Source organism: Euwallacea fornicatus, chromosome 13 (genome assembly GCF_040115645.1).
Source record: "Euwallacea fornicatus isolate EFF26 chromosome 13, ASM4011564v1, whole genome shotgun sequence".
NCBI lineage: Eukaryota > Metazoa > Arthropoda > Insecta > Coleoptera > Curculionidae > Euwallacea > Euwallacea fornicatus.
The window spans coordinates 4,044,597-4,061,155 of NC_089553.1; the positions used below are offsets into that span (position 1 = coordinate 4,044,597).

Genomic DNA, 16,559 nt, shown 5'->3' on the forward strand with positions numbered 1-16,559 from the left:
AGATCGGGAGAACGCGGAGGTCAGGTTACAGAACATCTTTCTCCAATCCATCGATGCGTAACGGTAAGTTGTTAGAATGAAAAATTAACAATTTTTTATCAGTTTTGAGGGCGTACGTTTGATAAAGAGGAAAAATTTGCATCGATGTTCCCCACCACTCCTCAAAGCTTGTCGGTAGAATTTTAAGACACCGTGTATACTAATTATGTGACGTGATCAGTAGGGCACATTGCGGTAACAAATGATCCGGCTATCGCTCTCCTTTACCATTTGCTGCTTCTTTCAAGTACCTGCAGGGAAGACCGTCTACAAATGAGGCCTGTGCGTACATCAATCAAATTCCAACCCTGAAAATCGACACTTCGTTACAATCTCGAATTTTTTAAAGCGACAAATAAAACTCGGTCATTAAACACGAAAAAAAAAACATCCTCATTGAATAACTTTTCAAGTGAATAGAATCGACAGTCATAAACGGGGTTTAATCGGTTTATTTCAATAATGGGTACGACCCCCGCATAAAAGGGACTTTTGTTAAGGTATATCGGGTGTCAAGTACGTTCCCATGGTTGTAAAAGGGCTCTTTTGCGAAACTAGGTATCAGAGTTACAAATTTCATCCAAAGAATAGGAGACTGATTTGTGTGATGCTCCTTTGAAGTTCGAAGGCACCTGATTCGGCAGGTTCCGATCAGTGACCGTCAAAATGCTCCAACGCGGAGGGTAATACTAATTTAAGGGCAAATTTGACTAATTCGTGCGTGGTGTAGCGTTCGAAGAAAGTCAAATTAGACTTGAGCACTCACCCAGGGGTTCACAGATTAAATCTATTCGCTTCTTTGTAAGTAAAATATTAGGGGTTCGCAAGGGAGTTATTCGAACCAAGGCTGGATGTTAGTAAGCTAAGGGCCAAATTATTAAGGTGCTGATAACTTTACCTTCAAGTTTCAGGTAGAAAGCGAGAGTCTGGCCAATATCCCAGTGTTATCTGAAAGTTCCTACGGAACATAGCTTTCGGCTAAAGTTGACAGCGAAATTTGAGCCTCAAGAAGGTCCGTTACGGATTACACTAGATCAAGCAAATCGACCAGCAAAAAGTACAATACCAGAGGATTCTAAAGAGCGAACTATACTGATATTCGTAGATACTTGGCTGCAACCCCTTCACCCTTTTCTTCGCATGCTTCACTGTACCTAATGAACAAAACCGAAACAGTAATTTTATGGCTATTTCAGTTTTGTGTGTGAAACGTTTCTTCACTTGATGCCTGCCCGAACTTGGCCTGTTGGAGCCGCAATCCCCTGCTAGAAAAGCATTTTCTATATTTACTATTGGCAAACATCTAATTTCAGTTGGGTTATGAAACAGTTTGAAATGCGCTGATTTGACATGGCCCTAAGATTGACACTTCGCAACAATGAGGACCGTTCGTAAAGTGTCCCCTGCCGGGGGACCCGATTTGTCTCGGTCTGTCCCAAGACGAGACACCGGATGGTGACAGTGTATGCACTTGCTCGTACTCTTGAACTCTTAGGGCTCTGTAATTGGGCACGTATAATTCATGAAGAACTTTTTGCGTTTGGTTTTTCAGGAGAATGAAGCAAAACAAAAGTGAATTCAATTTAAAATTAAAGTGTCCATTGAAAAATTTCTACGGCGGCATCATTTAAAAAATTTGATTGGATTAGGTCGGGCCTGTTTACAGGCCGCTCTGACACTTAGCTTTTGTCGGTCTAGTTAAACGGCGGGGGGGCGCCGGCCCATGCTCGCTGTGATTATTACCGGCCGCTGCCCCTTTGTTTTCAGCCGAAATATATTGGTTTTCTAAATCGGTTTCTGGCAAAGTGACAGGTTGACGAAATTTCATTTGTTAAAGGATCCGAAATGCGGCCTCAGAAGTTAACAATGCGTCCTGCGCCCAAAAAGGTTCAGAGTTAGGTCACACTAGTAGTTAGGTACCATATTTTATTGTAAAAAGTGCTGACGAAAGGGGGATTAAGAGATTTCATCTTGCGCGCATCAGGTTTTTTAATAAATCCTAATTTATGGGCAAAATACTCCAGGAAAAGGGTCAATTTTGTGAAATTTCAAGGATTACAAACTGATTACTTCCAGGAGATGGATAGAACAAAAATTGAAATTAAAATTAAAAATAACAAAAAACCAAAAAAAAAGAAGAATATCGAGATATAATCAATTCATGGACAGGATGTAATTTGGCTTGAGCAGATTTTTCCACTTGCCCGAGAGCTGCTTCCAAACGGCAATATTCAAAGTACCATTTAGCACTCGACATTATTTCATATAAAGTTAAATTTTTTTATATTAAAAGAGCGTGTAAAACGCCTTTTATCTCTATATAAATGTCAATTTATTATAATATAACGTTTACGTGCAATATCGACGCTAAATTCTTTGAGTGTAGCATTACCGCAATTCATTCTAAAAGAATCTATGGGTAGATGTTCCTTATCGTTGCACCGTTTTCCTTAACTGGAGCTTAAGAATTTTCTATTGTCGTGATAAATGATGATAAATCAACAAAACTCACGCCCATGAACAACTGACGCACCACGACTGGAGCGCCGCAGATATCGCAAAGTGCGATTTTACCGAAGAATAAAGGCGAGTGAAAATTTTTCTAACTAAAATAGAGAGAAAACTGATAAAAGTATGTCCTATAACGTGAGAAAAACTGCGTCTGACATGAAAAGCTTAAAAACCGACATGTTTTCCTCTTTGCTTTATGCTTTAGCCTTCTTGCTCAAAAATTCAAAGAAACAATCTTCAAAGAGCTAAATATCAAAAGTACAATAGCCCACGTCCCGGCGTGAGCTATCGTACGCCGCCTCCTTGTCATGAAACGTGGGAATCCGGCAATAGCTAATTGGGGAAGAACTATTACGACTACAATTGAAACTCATCGTATTTGGGTGAGATAATATAGTCATTTTAACAGAGATTACAATAATTGAATTATGCTTCTTAAAAGACTATTCCACTAAGTGAGTTTACACGGCCGAACATGTTAACGAAATGCGTTAATTTGGTGCTTTTCGATTCCCGTTTATTATTGCCATATTAACTCACTTCCCCTTAATATTAAAACGTTATCATCTTAGTTGAGTTTTATTTCAACTAGGACTAAAAAGCCTTATTAAGGTACTTGTTTAAATATAGTTACGGGGCAGCTTCAAAAGCGTTAAGTTGTCTATTGTAAACTGTTAAAGAAAAAGGAATCAAAATATTGTTTGGAGAAAAATTAAAAACTTCTTTATTGAAGTTGATAATTTACCGTATGATACAATAGTACTCAGTATCTACTCTAGGTGGGTACTATAGATAGGTACAGGGTGTCTGAAATTAAGTGGTTTTACAGGATGGGAATCTTACTTATTATATTTTTTGTTATCGAAGTTACAGAAGTACGGTTTTCTCAAATCTTACGTTCGATTTTTTTTTTATTTGGAAGCTGACAGTGACAGAAGAATCGCCACCATCTTGATTTCGAACATACAGGGTGTTTTAAAACCTACATTATAGGAGCTCTTCCGTGTTTGATCTATCCAACCAGACATTGAGAAAGTAAAAACGGTTTCTAATACAATTTTTTTTCATAGAATACAGTAATTTCACTTTGAAATTGCGAGTTTTTTTTAATAGAACAAAAAAATTGTGTTATAAAGTTTGTCCCCCCTCTCCGAACAACCTGTATATCCTAGGAGTTGCAGATAAGAGGTAAAATTATTGATTTCCAGACACTCTAACAAGCAACAGTATTGCGGCGAAATCAAAGAAAAACCTTTTATACACGGCGTTTGCTAAACATACGACAGAGACTAAAAAGAAAATTCCTTAGGTGGAAATAAATGAAGTTCCCTGAGAAATGTGATAACTTCAACGATTTTTGTAATATTTTAGAAGTTTCAATTCCGCTGCATATTTTAATTTTTTACGAAGCATTTTAACGCAGTGCAGACGCACGGAAGACATTGAAATTTAATTTTAGACCGAAAAAGGAAATTTTGGCACGAAAAAAATTAATGCGCAAAAATTTCCTGTTTTTGATTGCTGCTTGACATTAATTACGAACATTTAAAAAAAAAACTGTCATATTATTTTGCTGTAAAATTCCAACTGACCCGTACAATACGACGCCCCTGTAGTTTCTGGATCAATGAACAAACAGCAGTACAGTAATGTAGCTCATAACGCTACTGCGTAGTCATGACCGTTAGGTTTTTCGAAAAACTTTCTGACGCTTACCTATATGTCGAATTTGTTATGAAAAAATTTAATGCCTAAACAGGATAAGTGCTACTTTATTGCCTAGGCATTAAAACTGCAACATTATAGCCTTTTTTTTTATCATTAAATGATAATTTTTTTGTTAATCGGCGAATATTATTGAACGGACACGTACTAAATGCTGTCGTCCTCGATGCAGAAGTTTGCGTAGCGAACGAAGCAGTATCGCAATTATCTTGAGGGGAAAAAGGCTGATTATATGCATGTGCAGTACTAAGTATACTTCGGCCATTGCTGCGAATCCACACTTTCCTTTAAATCCTCTTTAAATAACTTGTTGAATATAATTTATTTAAATAAACTAATGTCATCGAACGTGAATGATAAGCTCATTATCCATTATCGATAGCGTTTATTGCACTGCAAATATTAAGACATTGATATTGTCTAGAAGAAAATGTAAAATTAGTATATTCCTATAAAGTCGTCGGCGAAGAATTTTAACACTTTGTGCCGGACATGTAGGAACGCCCGGTATAATGTTGCAACATCTTATACTAATTGTCTAAATGCAGATAATTTCGGTACAGATTTTTAACATGTCTAAGATATGGTGGTAATCAGTCTGATTCGCTTGATCTGCAATTTTGAACAAGATACTGAACGGTTCAAAAAGCAGTTAGTGTATAGTTGGTGTAACTTAGAGCTGGTAAAATTTGAACACTGATTGATCATCACCATGAGATGTATCTACGTATAGTTAAAATTATTATCATTATGATACAGTAAACTCGTGAGTTTCTAATCCACCAACACGTGAATTTGGCACAGCTTAGCACTATAATATAGCTAGTTTAGGCGTGAATTTTAACGAAATATTCCTTCTTATAGTAACATTAAAATTTTATTTAGTCTTATGAAATACTGCAATATTGTGGTGTTTAAAACTGTTAAGTCGGTATTTTCCTACTGGGAAAACTAACTGAACAAAGAATTATACACTAAGTACTTTGCTTATAATTGATTTTGAGACCTCGCAGAAGAAGCTAGGAAGAACTGTTATACAGAAACCATACTCTTTTCAAACTTTCGCTCATTTTGTTGTTATTGTTACTCCGTTAGCAACATCCCGAGTAAAGAATTTAAAATTTTATTATTTATTTTTTATTTTTTTTAAGTTTCCAATTTTGAAACATTTATTAGTTAAAATGCGAAATATCGACAACACATTATGCTCAATGACAATATTAAATGACTTTTTTCTGTTTTGTAAGTTAAATTTTTCGTGCAATAATGAACTTTCCCACGAGCGTCCGGAAAGCGGCTTTTACCGCCCAATGAAAGCCCGATTGCCTGCAAACAATTTTGCCACCGGCGAACGTCATTTTACTTCACACGCGAGAATAATCCATTAAAATACAAGCACTCGTTCATTGCCAACTCATCGCTTTGCTCCTCGGCTTGGAAAGTCGGAGTTGTGCGCCGACGAAACTTGCGCATTAAGACACCGCGCGGCTCTAAAGCGTCTTACCCCCTCCCTTTACTTTTTAATAAATTAGAATTTTAAACAAGAAATTTAAAAGCGGCATTAAATGGAGCAAAAAATACTGCCTTTTGGTGTCTGTGTATTTTTCGAAATGTTGCTTACGTAATCAGTAGGGCAAAAGGGTCATTTTTTTTTTAATTTGAAACATGGGTGAAGTGACACCTTAAATTAAAGGTTACTTCATAATTATAATTAATGGTGTAATGCAATTTCAAAACGGTCGATTGGTTCTTGCGAAAAAGTTCTATAAACAGACAAGAAGTCGTAAAAACGCAATACAAATCTGTCTTCGATTATTTTTCTGAAACGTTAGTAACTGTGTCGCCATCTATATCGGCAAGAGACGGTCTGTGTTGTCCTGTGGTCATTTGCATTTTACCCCATTGGGTTACCCTGTGCAAGTTCGCCTGACGCCAAGGACGAGCGGGCTCTTAGGACCGCAAGATAAAACCGCCCTTAATCATCGAAAATACACCATTCTTCCTCATAATTTTCCGTCATCGGTTGTAAATCTTATCATTGTCAATTAAGTCTTTCGTATAATAAAAATGGCTTTTAGTGCAATAAAACGTCGAATTACAGGAGCTTACAGTTCCCTTAAGCCAGAAATCGCATGTAACGCAGAAATTCGTTGACAGGTTACATTTTGTCAGGAGCAAAATGGCGCCCATGTTAAACACTTCATTTAATTAATTTCCTGTCGACGAACCAGTTTTTTTTAATCGTTTTTGCATTACGAAACTGAATTTGAAGTGAATTTTTTGCACATTTTTTTCTATTTAAACGTGTTTTTGTGAAAAACTAATCGATCGACCTTAAACCGCACTACACCGTCAAACGTAGAACTTAAAGTCACCCTGTACAAAGAAGCGGAAAATAGAATTGAAGATTTACTTGCGGAGTCTCAAGGAATAAGCGCCGAACTCCGTTTTAATGCTGAACAATTAAATTTTTCCGCTTTTCAAAATGCCGGATGTGAGACCATATTGAGTTTCTTCCACGACTACACTTTTTCCTCGATATTTCAAGGATTTACTCTTCCTGACAAAGGTTCGGTAAGAAGCTTTTTTCCTATCCAGTGAACGCTCAAAACGACACAATCATAAAAAGCGTAGAATCCGTCTAAATAAATTACCTAACTAAAGACACTAGTGGATACTAAAGAGAATGAGATAGATCCTAAATCAAAAAGCTCTGGGGTCCAGCCATTTTTGCTAAAAAGCTGGTGCAGGCCTCAACACTTGATTTCGCACCTTCTCATGAACTCTAAAACGGAATACTAAATGAATTATCCTTTCAAATTCAATACAGAAAAAAGCCCTGAAAAAACCACACATAAATTCCTAATCTTGAAATGAAATAATTATGTTTATAACATTTGACTCTTCGTTAGATGTGCAAATGAGTTGAAAAAAATTAATTCAGGCTTTTGTTATTGAGTATAACGCGTCTGAGGTATCGTTCAATTTTTTTGAGTTAATATGTAAACTGCATGAAAACTGAACTGGTGCACCTTCATCAACTCATGTTCATAAATAATCTTAAACTATAAAGGTTACCTAAACGTTAGATGAATGATTTGGATGATTATTACTAACAGTTTTAACCACCTTATACGAATATTTAATTATTAGTAATCTAACTTAGAAAGTAACCATTATTCGACTTTCTTTAGTCCCTAGTTTATAGATCAAGGTATAGTTGAATCGAGATTGATAAGACATGAGTGGTGTTATTTTGAACTCAATCACGAGCAGTTTATTCACACTGAGCGAAAAAATCCGAAGAGGAAACAAAGTTCCCGCATGGAATTTTAGTGTTGGTCCTGTGTTTACAAAGGAAATTTAAAATGTGATTTCAGGTTTTACATTTAACATTTAAAATTGTACATTTAGCATTTAAGAAATTTAGGCGTCGACACTGAAACTGTATTCCGTCCTTACGTACTAGTTTCTAGAAAAAACTACGATGGATTTACCACTTGGCATATTTCTTGATTTCTCCGCAGAACGTGAACTTTAAAGGGGGATTCACTTACAGTGACAGCCGTAAAATTAAGAACGCCTAATTGTCACAAAATTGAGGGGATTATGAATCAGGTCCGATATAAGAACGTTCTAGAGATTGCGGTGCCGCAGTATGCCGAACAGAACTTGCCCGTTATTTGGAAATTTCGGCAAGACAACGATCCGAGGCGTACGGCAGCCAGCGTTCGTGCTTGGTTCGGCCAGAAATGTGTGCCTCTTCTAAAATGGCCTTCCCGCAGTCCGGATCTTAACCCGATTGACAATTTCTGGAACGACGCAAGAAGGCTTTAAGACAACAAAGCATCAAGAATATTTCAGATTCGTTCGACGCCGTTAAGCGAGTGTCGTACTTTGTACCTAAAGAACTTTGTCAGACACTGATTGAGATTATGCCAAATGGTTGTTTGAAAGTAGAAAAGAACGAAGGCTACCTGATTCCTTATTGGTTACTGTAAGCTTGGTTGTTGGTTTTTCAACGTTGCTATTTGTTTAAATATATCGTTCTTAATTAAATGTCCGAGGAGTCTGTCGGCGTTTTCATGGAAAAGTTTTTTATTTTTTTAATTTGATTACGGCAATTTTTCAAAAATTTGCATTATCAACTTCCCTTGTAATTTAATGAAAGTCGTTAAGAAAAATGTGTTAAATTTTAAAGTCTACTTCCAATTTATATTTTTATTAATATTTTATTTTCTGAATTATATTTTCTGTTTGTTTTCACTATATCGTTCTTAATTCTAAGGTCGATAGTGTACTTCGATTTTGCAGATTGTGAAAGAAAAATAAGATGCGAGTTTTGAACTGAAAGGGACAAGGCACAGTTATCAGCTACAACATTTTTCGACGTTTTAGGAGGAAATTGATAAACGTTGCTATGCCTAAAGCAGAGTTCCTCAAATTCTAAATTTTAAATGATGGGTGCCAAGGTGGTAATTTTTAGCCCTCCGCGAGGATTAAAGTTAGCGTCATATCAACTAAGACCGCATTCATCAAACATAAATTTAAATTTGTATCAATTTTTCGTTGGTCATCTACAATATTTTGAAATTGTTAAATTGTCACGAGCAATACCACTGGGATTGTTATTTAGTTCACTCCTCAGACTTATTTTAATTGACATATAAAACCGTACTTACAAGTGTAATTCGAGAAAATACTTCCTAAGGGAAAACGCTAAGATAATAGGTCAACTTACGTCCTAAAGCGAAGTAAAATTTAAGTATTTTTGAAAAATCCTAATAGGAGGAAACATTTTTCGTAAAGTGAGGTCACTCAATACCATCCTCATTTCATTTTAGCTCTTAAGATTATGCTTGGAATCGGTCAGACGATATACTAGACGAGGTACTTTTTGGTAACACGACTAATGTGGGGTTCATATATCACAAGCAGAACATGCTAGGAAGGGTATGTAGCTCTTACATCGAAAGCCAATATTATTCATATACGACGTACAAATCGAACTTAAGTCCAATTTACTAACTCCCTGTTAATATTAATTGCTAAATCACGGCGATAACAGGGAGTTACACTAGGAGGAAAATAGTTAAAGTAATTTAAGCAAAATCTCAAAAATTGTAAAGTACAAAAATCTACTGAGGTTTAACAATCGTTGTACGAAAATTTCAGAAAGGGGGGTGAGAAATATTTTATTTTGTCATTTCCAGTGTTCCAACGGTTGTCACGGGACAAAGATCCCTGTCGTCCATGTCCGAGACCACTTGAGCCTTTTCCTTCAACATAGAGTCGTACTGTCCATTCCTGTGAGTCTGTTCGGGTCCTTTCAAGGCGTGTTCCTTTATAAAGGCTTGAACGTCCTGTTGATTTACTTTCGACATTTCAAAGCGATGGCCCCATGTTGCCAATGCCAAAGGCTAAAGAACAAAAATATCGAACATTTAGCCAATGATTACCATTACTGCAATAATGCAGATAAATGTTTAATATTATAAGCGAGTACCCTCAATATATACTCCAAGTACTGTCAATACTCACTCTAGTGGGTGTCAACAAGTTGTATGGCGTTATCACATGCCTATAGATGCAACTTTTCACTATTCTCCTCAGAAAGGTAATTTCATTGAGATTGGCACAAGGGTGATACAACATGACGACGGCACCATGCTCCAAGTTATGCAGCCATCGTTGCTTTGGCAGGAAGTTGTACTCGCCATAAACGGCCCAGAGTGGTCGGTGAGTACCGCTGAACAATTGGGTTATTTTCAAGAATTTCGATAAGCAAAAATACTTACAATGTCGGAATTATCTCGTCGTATTCGATAGATTCGTTCATGCATTTGTGTTGAGCCTGCCAGAAATTAAATTGTTAATGTTGGAAAAAAGCGGAGAGATGCGAGGGGGTGACCAAAGAGTTCCAAGACTTTTCGAATTACGGGGCAACGTCGCAACGAAGCGCAGCGCAGCTGGCAGCGTTGCTTAGCGTCATTCAGGTCAAACGCTACTGTTTTCTCGATGTTCAATTTTTTTCGCTTTCGCGAAGCTCCAGCTGATTTTGTAGAATAATTTTTTCGTATTTGGCGATTTTTCGATATTTTTTGCAAAACGAATTTCAGCGAAGAGCGACTTGTCTGCGTTAAGGTCTGTGCTGAACTGGGTAAAACCTTTACGGAAACTTTTCAAATGTTCCAAGAAGAGTTTGGAAATGAATGTGTGAGTCGATCGCGGTGTCATGAGTGATTCGGGAAATCCAAAGATGGACGGACGTCCTCAGCAGACAATTCACATGCAGGACGGCTATCATCGCATTTGCCTGATCAAGGGCACGTTGAAAGAGTGAAGAGTCTCGCGGTGTCGAAGCGTCGTCTAACCGTTTGTGAGATGGCCGAGGAATGCAAAATTTCATTTGGTTCATGCCAAGAAATTTTAATCAATAAACTGAACATGCACCGTGTATCTCCAAAATGTGTTCCGAAGCTCTTGGCCGAAGAGCAAAAACAACGCTGAGTTCGAGTTTGTTACGAATTTCTTGAAACGAGAAAATGATGAAAATTTTTTGAAGCACGTCATCACTAAGGACGAAACTTGGGTTTATGCCTCCTATGTGGAGACAAAGGTCCAATCGTCTCCATGGAAGTCAAAAACCCCTCCGACGTCCAACAAAGCACAGCAAGTGAAATGGAAAATCAAAGCGATGCTCAATGGTTTTTTTCCGGTTGAAAGGGTGTGGTGTACTACCACTCCTTTCCACGAGGTGAAACAATTAACCGTTTTCGTTATCTTCAAACGCTACGAAGTTTGCGTGAGGCTGCGCGAAGAAGGAGACCGGTACTGTGGCGAAGTAGAAATTCGGTACTGCACCATGACCACGCATCAGTTCAATCTGCGTAACTCATTCGTGATTGTTGCACAAAAAACGACGTGACCGTCATCCCCCAGCCGCCCTACTCAGACCAGGCCCCTGTAAACTTTTTCTTGTCTCTCGAACTCAAGGGACCGTTGAACGGGCAGCGATTTGACTCGGTTGGAATCTTTCAAGAAAAATCGTCAGAAGAGCTAAACAACATTCCGCAAGAACAGTTTTCAGGACACTTCCATCAGCGGAAACGTCATTGGGACATGTGTGTACATGACAAGGAGAGTACTTTGAAGGACGTAGTGTTGAATATTTTCTAATATCGTTAAAGAAAGTTTTTAATCGTTGGTCGTAAGACTTTTTGATCACCCCTCGTATTACGGAATATCATGGCTTACACTGTATTGCTGAGGAATGTGTTCGGTACTCTGTATAGAATGAACGTTCACTTGGGGCAAATATAGAGTTCTGTTATCGAAACAGGTGTAGTTTTCGACGTTGTAGTTCCAGTCTATTTGAAGGTTTGTCTGAAAGAACAGAAGTCTATGTTATCATCTTAAGCAAGAGTCTGAATTAAAAAAAAAGCGGATTTTCCCATTTTATCAAATTAATGTTGAAAATAATTCTGTTTCGTTCAGTTTCTGTTTTACAACAATGAGGTTTTTCTTGGGAATCATCTTCAATGTCGCAAGTTTGAATAAGCAATTTTATTTCATAACAATTCTTAGTAATCTTCAACAAATATTTCTTTTAGTCAAAACAAACGTTTGAACCAATATTTGCCTTGATGCAGATGAAACGCATACAGGGCGGCCCAACGAAAACTCTACAGTTCGGTTTTCAATTCAGTGGTATACGCCTGCTTTGCAACGCGTCCAATTCGATGTACGTCCTGTTCGGACGAAACAAATTTCACTCTACAATATACTGCTACAATATTTACATTGAAAATGTGTAAAAATGCTCAGACCTGTCAATTTTTTATTCGAGAGGGACGATTTTGCGACACGTCAACTTCAATGTCTCAACGGGGGTGGCAGTTACCCCCAACATTCGTAATGAGAAGAGGTTGCCGAATGATGTTTCATTTTAAAGGGAGGTGTATCCTAATTATAACTTCCAGGCTTGAAGCCACTGCCCTCATCCAGGCACTACAAAAAAGCTTCAAGTTGATAGCGAGAGGCGAGTTTTACCATTTATACGTTTCTTTATTTGTAATTTTTTTCTTAAAAAAAAGAGGTTAAGTGAAAAGAAATTTTCACATTACTTTCCTGATTAATTTATTAAATGCTAGAAATAACTGCCATTCACTTCCGTACAATATAATAAATGTTGTTCAAAGCGCTGTCTTACATTACGTACCAGTTCTGGCTTAATTTGGTAGCATTCATGAGATATATGATTAGAATGAAACTCACCTCCTCCAAAACGATTCAGTGCCATCACTTTTAAAGGTCTCCTTACCCTCATTTTGGGCTCTGCAACGCTAATTGTGATAAATTCCTCACAGCGTTTGAGAAGGTGTCACATTAACGGGCATAATGCAGCGACCTCAATCTTGGAGGTTATAACCAGGGCGCAACTACTTTTAAAATGAGGTATCATTCGACACCCCTTTCTATTAAAAATTTTGGGGGTAACTGTCACCCCCTGTTCACGGGTTAAAAAGTTGAAAATGCAATAAAAAATTGTTCTGCTTAAAACAAAAATCGATGGGTCCGAGCGTTTTTACATATTTTCATTTCAAGTGCTGAAAATCGAAGTGCAAAGTTTTCGTAGCGCCACCCTGTATGTATGAACATAACCACCTACAAATCATAATAAATTGTTTGTGGTAGTTAGAAAATCAACAATAAATCATGAGCTACGTTAATCGGACCTCTAACCTTGCCATCGTCACAGCTGCTGTCGACAACGCCCATGGCAATTCCATGATGAGCGTCGTACAAGTTTTTGGTGTTGTTGATTATTGGATTCGGATCTTGTTCACCAGGAGTATGAGGGAACCATTTCCTGCTGGGCCATGGTTGATCGTAACGTTGGGCTGAAATGGACAATATTTATCGAAAAAGATGCACGTGCGAAGTTATTGTTGGAGGTGCACAGTCGGGTGCCTACCTCACCATTGCCCAACAATTAATTTGAAGAAATTGGAAATTAACACATATATGCATATAAATGAAAAAAGTAATACACAAAATTAACGTACAGTAATTAAAATTATTAAAAAAATGGACGCGAATTTGTTGTTTTTAAAAATGCGCTGTATTATTTCATTACTTGTTAATCTAAACTCCTTAAGTGTCCCTATAGGCAAAGATAATATCTCCTTCCCATCTGAAAACGAGAGATCAATAGAAGAAAAATTAAGATTTCGTGGTCACCAAGATCCATTTAATTCGTAAATAGAATATATAAAAAATCAATCCAATAAAACTATCGGTTTTCTTAGCTTTTGTGTTAAGAATCACCTTCTAAAAGCCAATTAGGCCAAATCAGACTAGGGTTTATCGGGTTAATTCAAGTTAGATACTTGGGACGTTTACGGTAAAACGTTGAAAGTGACATTTTGCTTTAAGGAGGCGCACAAAAATATAGTTGAATCAATGAATCTTTGCATGCGCGTCATTAACACACTGTCATTAATGATCGAACAATGAAGTGAAGAGCTATTTCAGTTGCGCTCACGAAGAATCTATTAATTAGGAACAATTTATTAGCTAAGACAATTGTTGCCATCTTGTGCATGCTTGTTTAAATCTGACCGATGGGCAGTTCAATGTAATAATTAGCTCATTCTACCACTAATGTTCACCAAATTTATGCACGGAATGTAGATTCATCTTAATTATCTTCTTGTACACCGGTCAGCAAAAATCGTTCCTTTGAAACTTTTACAGGGATGTAATTGGCTCATGTTCTGATTGATTTTCCAAAAACGTGTGCAGGGTTAGCCATGCAACCCGTTTGTAAGATAACTGTTGACCCATCACTATCATAGCCCAATGAAATTTGGTTTCAGGCCGGAATCAACCAATTAAAATGTTTTCAAAATGGCGACACTCCCGGTAAAATCGAGAGTGGCTACCAATTTCGTTGTTTTAAGAAAAAACCCCTTTGCCATTTTTGGATTCTGTCGAGGGGAAGGACTGTAGAAGGCTTTTTATCAAACGGAAATATGTTGGACGTTGATTATTGGGTCCTCTTTGAGTCCCAGGTCGCGGATTCCAAAATTCGCAGCAATTAGGGCACAATACCGACCTCCGGGGGATCCTGAAGGTGTCAAAATTGGAAAATTTTCCGATATGACGCGGGAGCGTTAAATTTTAGACATAAGACATTTTACATTAACTGGCCTTAAAATTTAACGAGAAATTGGAAAATGACAAAAAAACATTACGGTTTCTGTTTAAAATGACAAAGTCGGTGACCGCTTCCGGTGTCACCGGAAGTGAAGCCATTTCGCAAATATTTTGCTCAGGCTCAAAATGGTCGATTCTAACCTGAAATCAAACTTCACTGAACCGCAAGTGCAGGGAGTAATAGAAATTTTCGAACGAACAGGCCGCGTGTAGCACGAGTTGAGATTTCCAGCAATTATAATGCATGCCGAGAATTTCCGTCGGGTCAGCAGGATCCTGGGCATTCCTTGTGAGTCAGCAAAAATTTGGTGATAAAAAAGCAGCGTTTAAAAAATGAGGTCACACAATGAATTTAGCAGTTCGTTCACCTTCACTTCCTTACCTTTGGCCAAGACAATCGTAATGCACAAAACCACGATATTTTTCAACATAATGAACAGCGGCGCCACGACAAAAATCGAAAGGAAGATGATAACAGCGAACTGAAGGAACGAAAATTTACGGTTACAGCGACATGTCGAGAAAATGGTGATATTTATAGGGAATTTGTGTTTACATTTAAATTTACAATTATCACCCTTATCTCAGACACAGTCCACCGAATTCTACCGGATCTGATACCAAGAACAAAAACAGCTGTTTGTTGCCTCTTGACTCTACACTCACAGAACTCATGTTTTGTTTATGTAAGGAAATATCGACACAGGCTAACATACAGTACAATTATCAGTTGCGCATTTGCGAGGCGGCAATCATAAGGTCCACCTACATTGATGTTTTACTGTAAATTTCCCAGGATTACATGAATAGAGTATATTCCCGGTACTACAAATTACAGAACTCGTCTCAATTCATTCATCTAAGTACAATCAATATCTGTTAGAAGGAAGTACTTTCCTACAGATGTCGCTTTGCAACGCGAGAAACCTACTATAGCAACGGTTAATTCGATCAACAGCTCGAATTCTGATCCATCCATGTACAGGTCTATGGATTTTCGATTATTGTAGAGGGCACAGGATAGGTAGGGATTAAAGTAGAGTTTAATGGAATTTTTTGTTGCGAATTGGAAATGCGGAGATTTCTCCAAGACTCACAGACGAGATTAGCAGCTATCCTGGAAAATTAATTGAATTACCTATGATACTCGAGGAAAATAGTTGAATTACTAATGAATTACTGTAATTCAATTATGCGAGCACTAATTAAATTACCGGCATAATTGGCTTACTCTTAAAAGTAGATTAGCTACTTTCGAGTTATTTAATTACTCCCCGAAGTAATGCCTTGGGGCGGTTCCGGGGGGAACACCGGCGAAGAGGGGACAGGGCGTTTAGTCGGTCAGCGTGCCCTGGATTGGGACGTTGACCCGAGACAAAGGGGGCAAGTAAGATCGCCGAGTGCCAAGCCCCCAATGCCTGCTTGCAGATTTCCCTCAACCTCTATATGTATATAAAAAAATTATTTAATTAGCGGGAAATAATAATCAGTAGAGAGGACACTGAACCATATGCAGTGACTCACAGATTCGTTCACAGTTGCATACAGGTTGTTCGATAATTTACTTAACGAAAAAATTGTAAGAAATCAAATAAACTTATTTTTTATAGTTTTATTTAGCTTTTGGCACAAAATAATAACATCGAAAAGATCAAATTGACTCTTCAGCACGAGTTATTAAGTACATTCGAAGCGTAATTGGCCGAATATCTTCTTAGTGTTCCCCACGGGTGCTCTATTGGATTCAAATCAGGTAATTGTGGGGGCCGTTCTATGGCATTAAATCCGCCATCAACTGGCAGCTGCTTGCCGAGTCTGGCAGTATGTTTGGGCTCATTGTCATGCCGAAGACGTCGGATTTCTTTCAATTTTCTACGGATCTCAGCGAACTGCGTTCGAAAATGTTGGCGTAATCCTCAGCAGTCGTCCGTCCTGAAATTCTACGGAGCACTCCAGTACCGCTTGATGTTGTGCAGCCCCAAATCACTACGTCCTCGGCGGCGCATTTTAAATTTGACAGGACCGTTCGGGTGCCTAGGGGTTCTTTCTTTCGGTTCCAAACT

General features: G+C 37.9%; 1 protein-coding gene across 1 annotated transcript; it reads right to left on the reverse strand.

Annotated features, from left to right (window-relative positions):
• Window positions 1–4,640: 4,640 nt before the first annotated feature.
• On the reverse strand, window positions 4,641–15,175 carry LOC136342879 (uncharacterized). The gene is made up of 6 exons (XM_066289132.1): window positions 14,879–15,175; window positions 13,021–13,178; window positions 11,533–11,661; window positions 10,074–10,129; window positions 9,817–10,024; window positions 4,641–9,695 (listed from the first exon to the last, which is right to left on the reverse strand). The coding sequence occupies exons 1-6, from the start codon at window positions 14,925–14,927 to the stop codon at window positions 9,471–9,473; spliced, it is 825 nt and encodes a 274-aa protein (XP_066145229.1). The 5' UTR covers window positions 14,928–15,175; the 3' UTR covers window positions 4,641–9,470.
• Window positions 15,176–16,559: the final 1,384 nt, after the last annotated feature.

Bases quoted from the DNA above. Each gene is read 5' to 3' on its own strand.
- LOC136342879 (XM_066289132.1), bottom strand. From the start codon at position 14,927: ATGTTGAAAAATATCGTGGTTTTGTGCATTACGATTGTCTTGGCCAAA. The intron at 11,662-13,020 runs GTTAGAGGTCCG...CTGTTCTTTCAG, and splicing joins GCAGCTGTGACGATGGCAAG to ACAAACCTTCAAATAGACTG. The intron at 10,025-10,073 runs GTAAGTATTTTT...CCAATTGTTCAG, and splicing joins GACGAGATAATTCCGACATT to CGGTACTCACCGACCACTCT.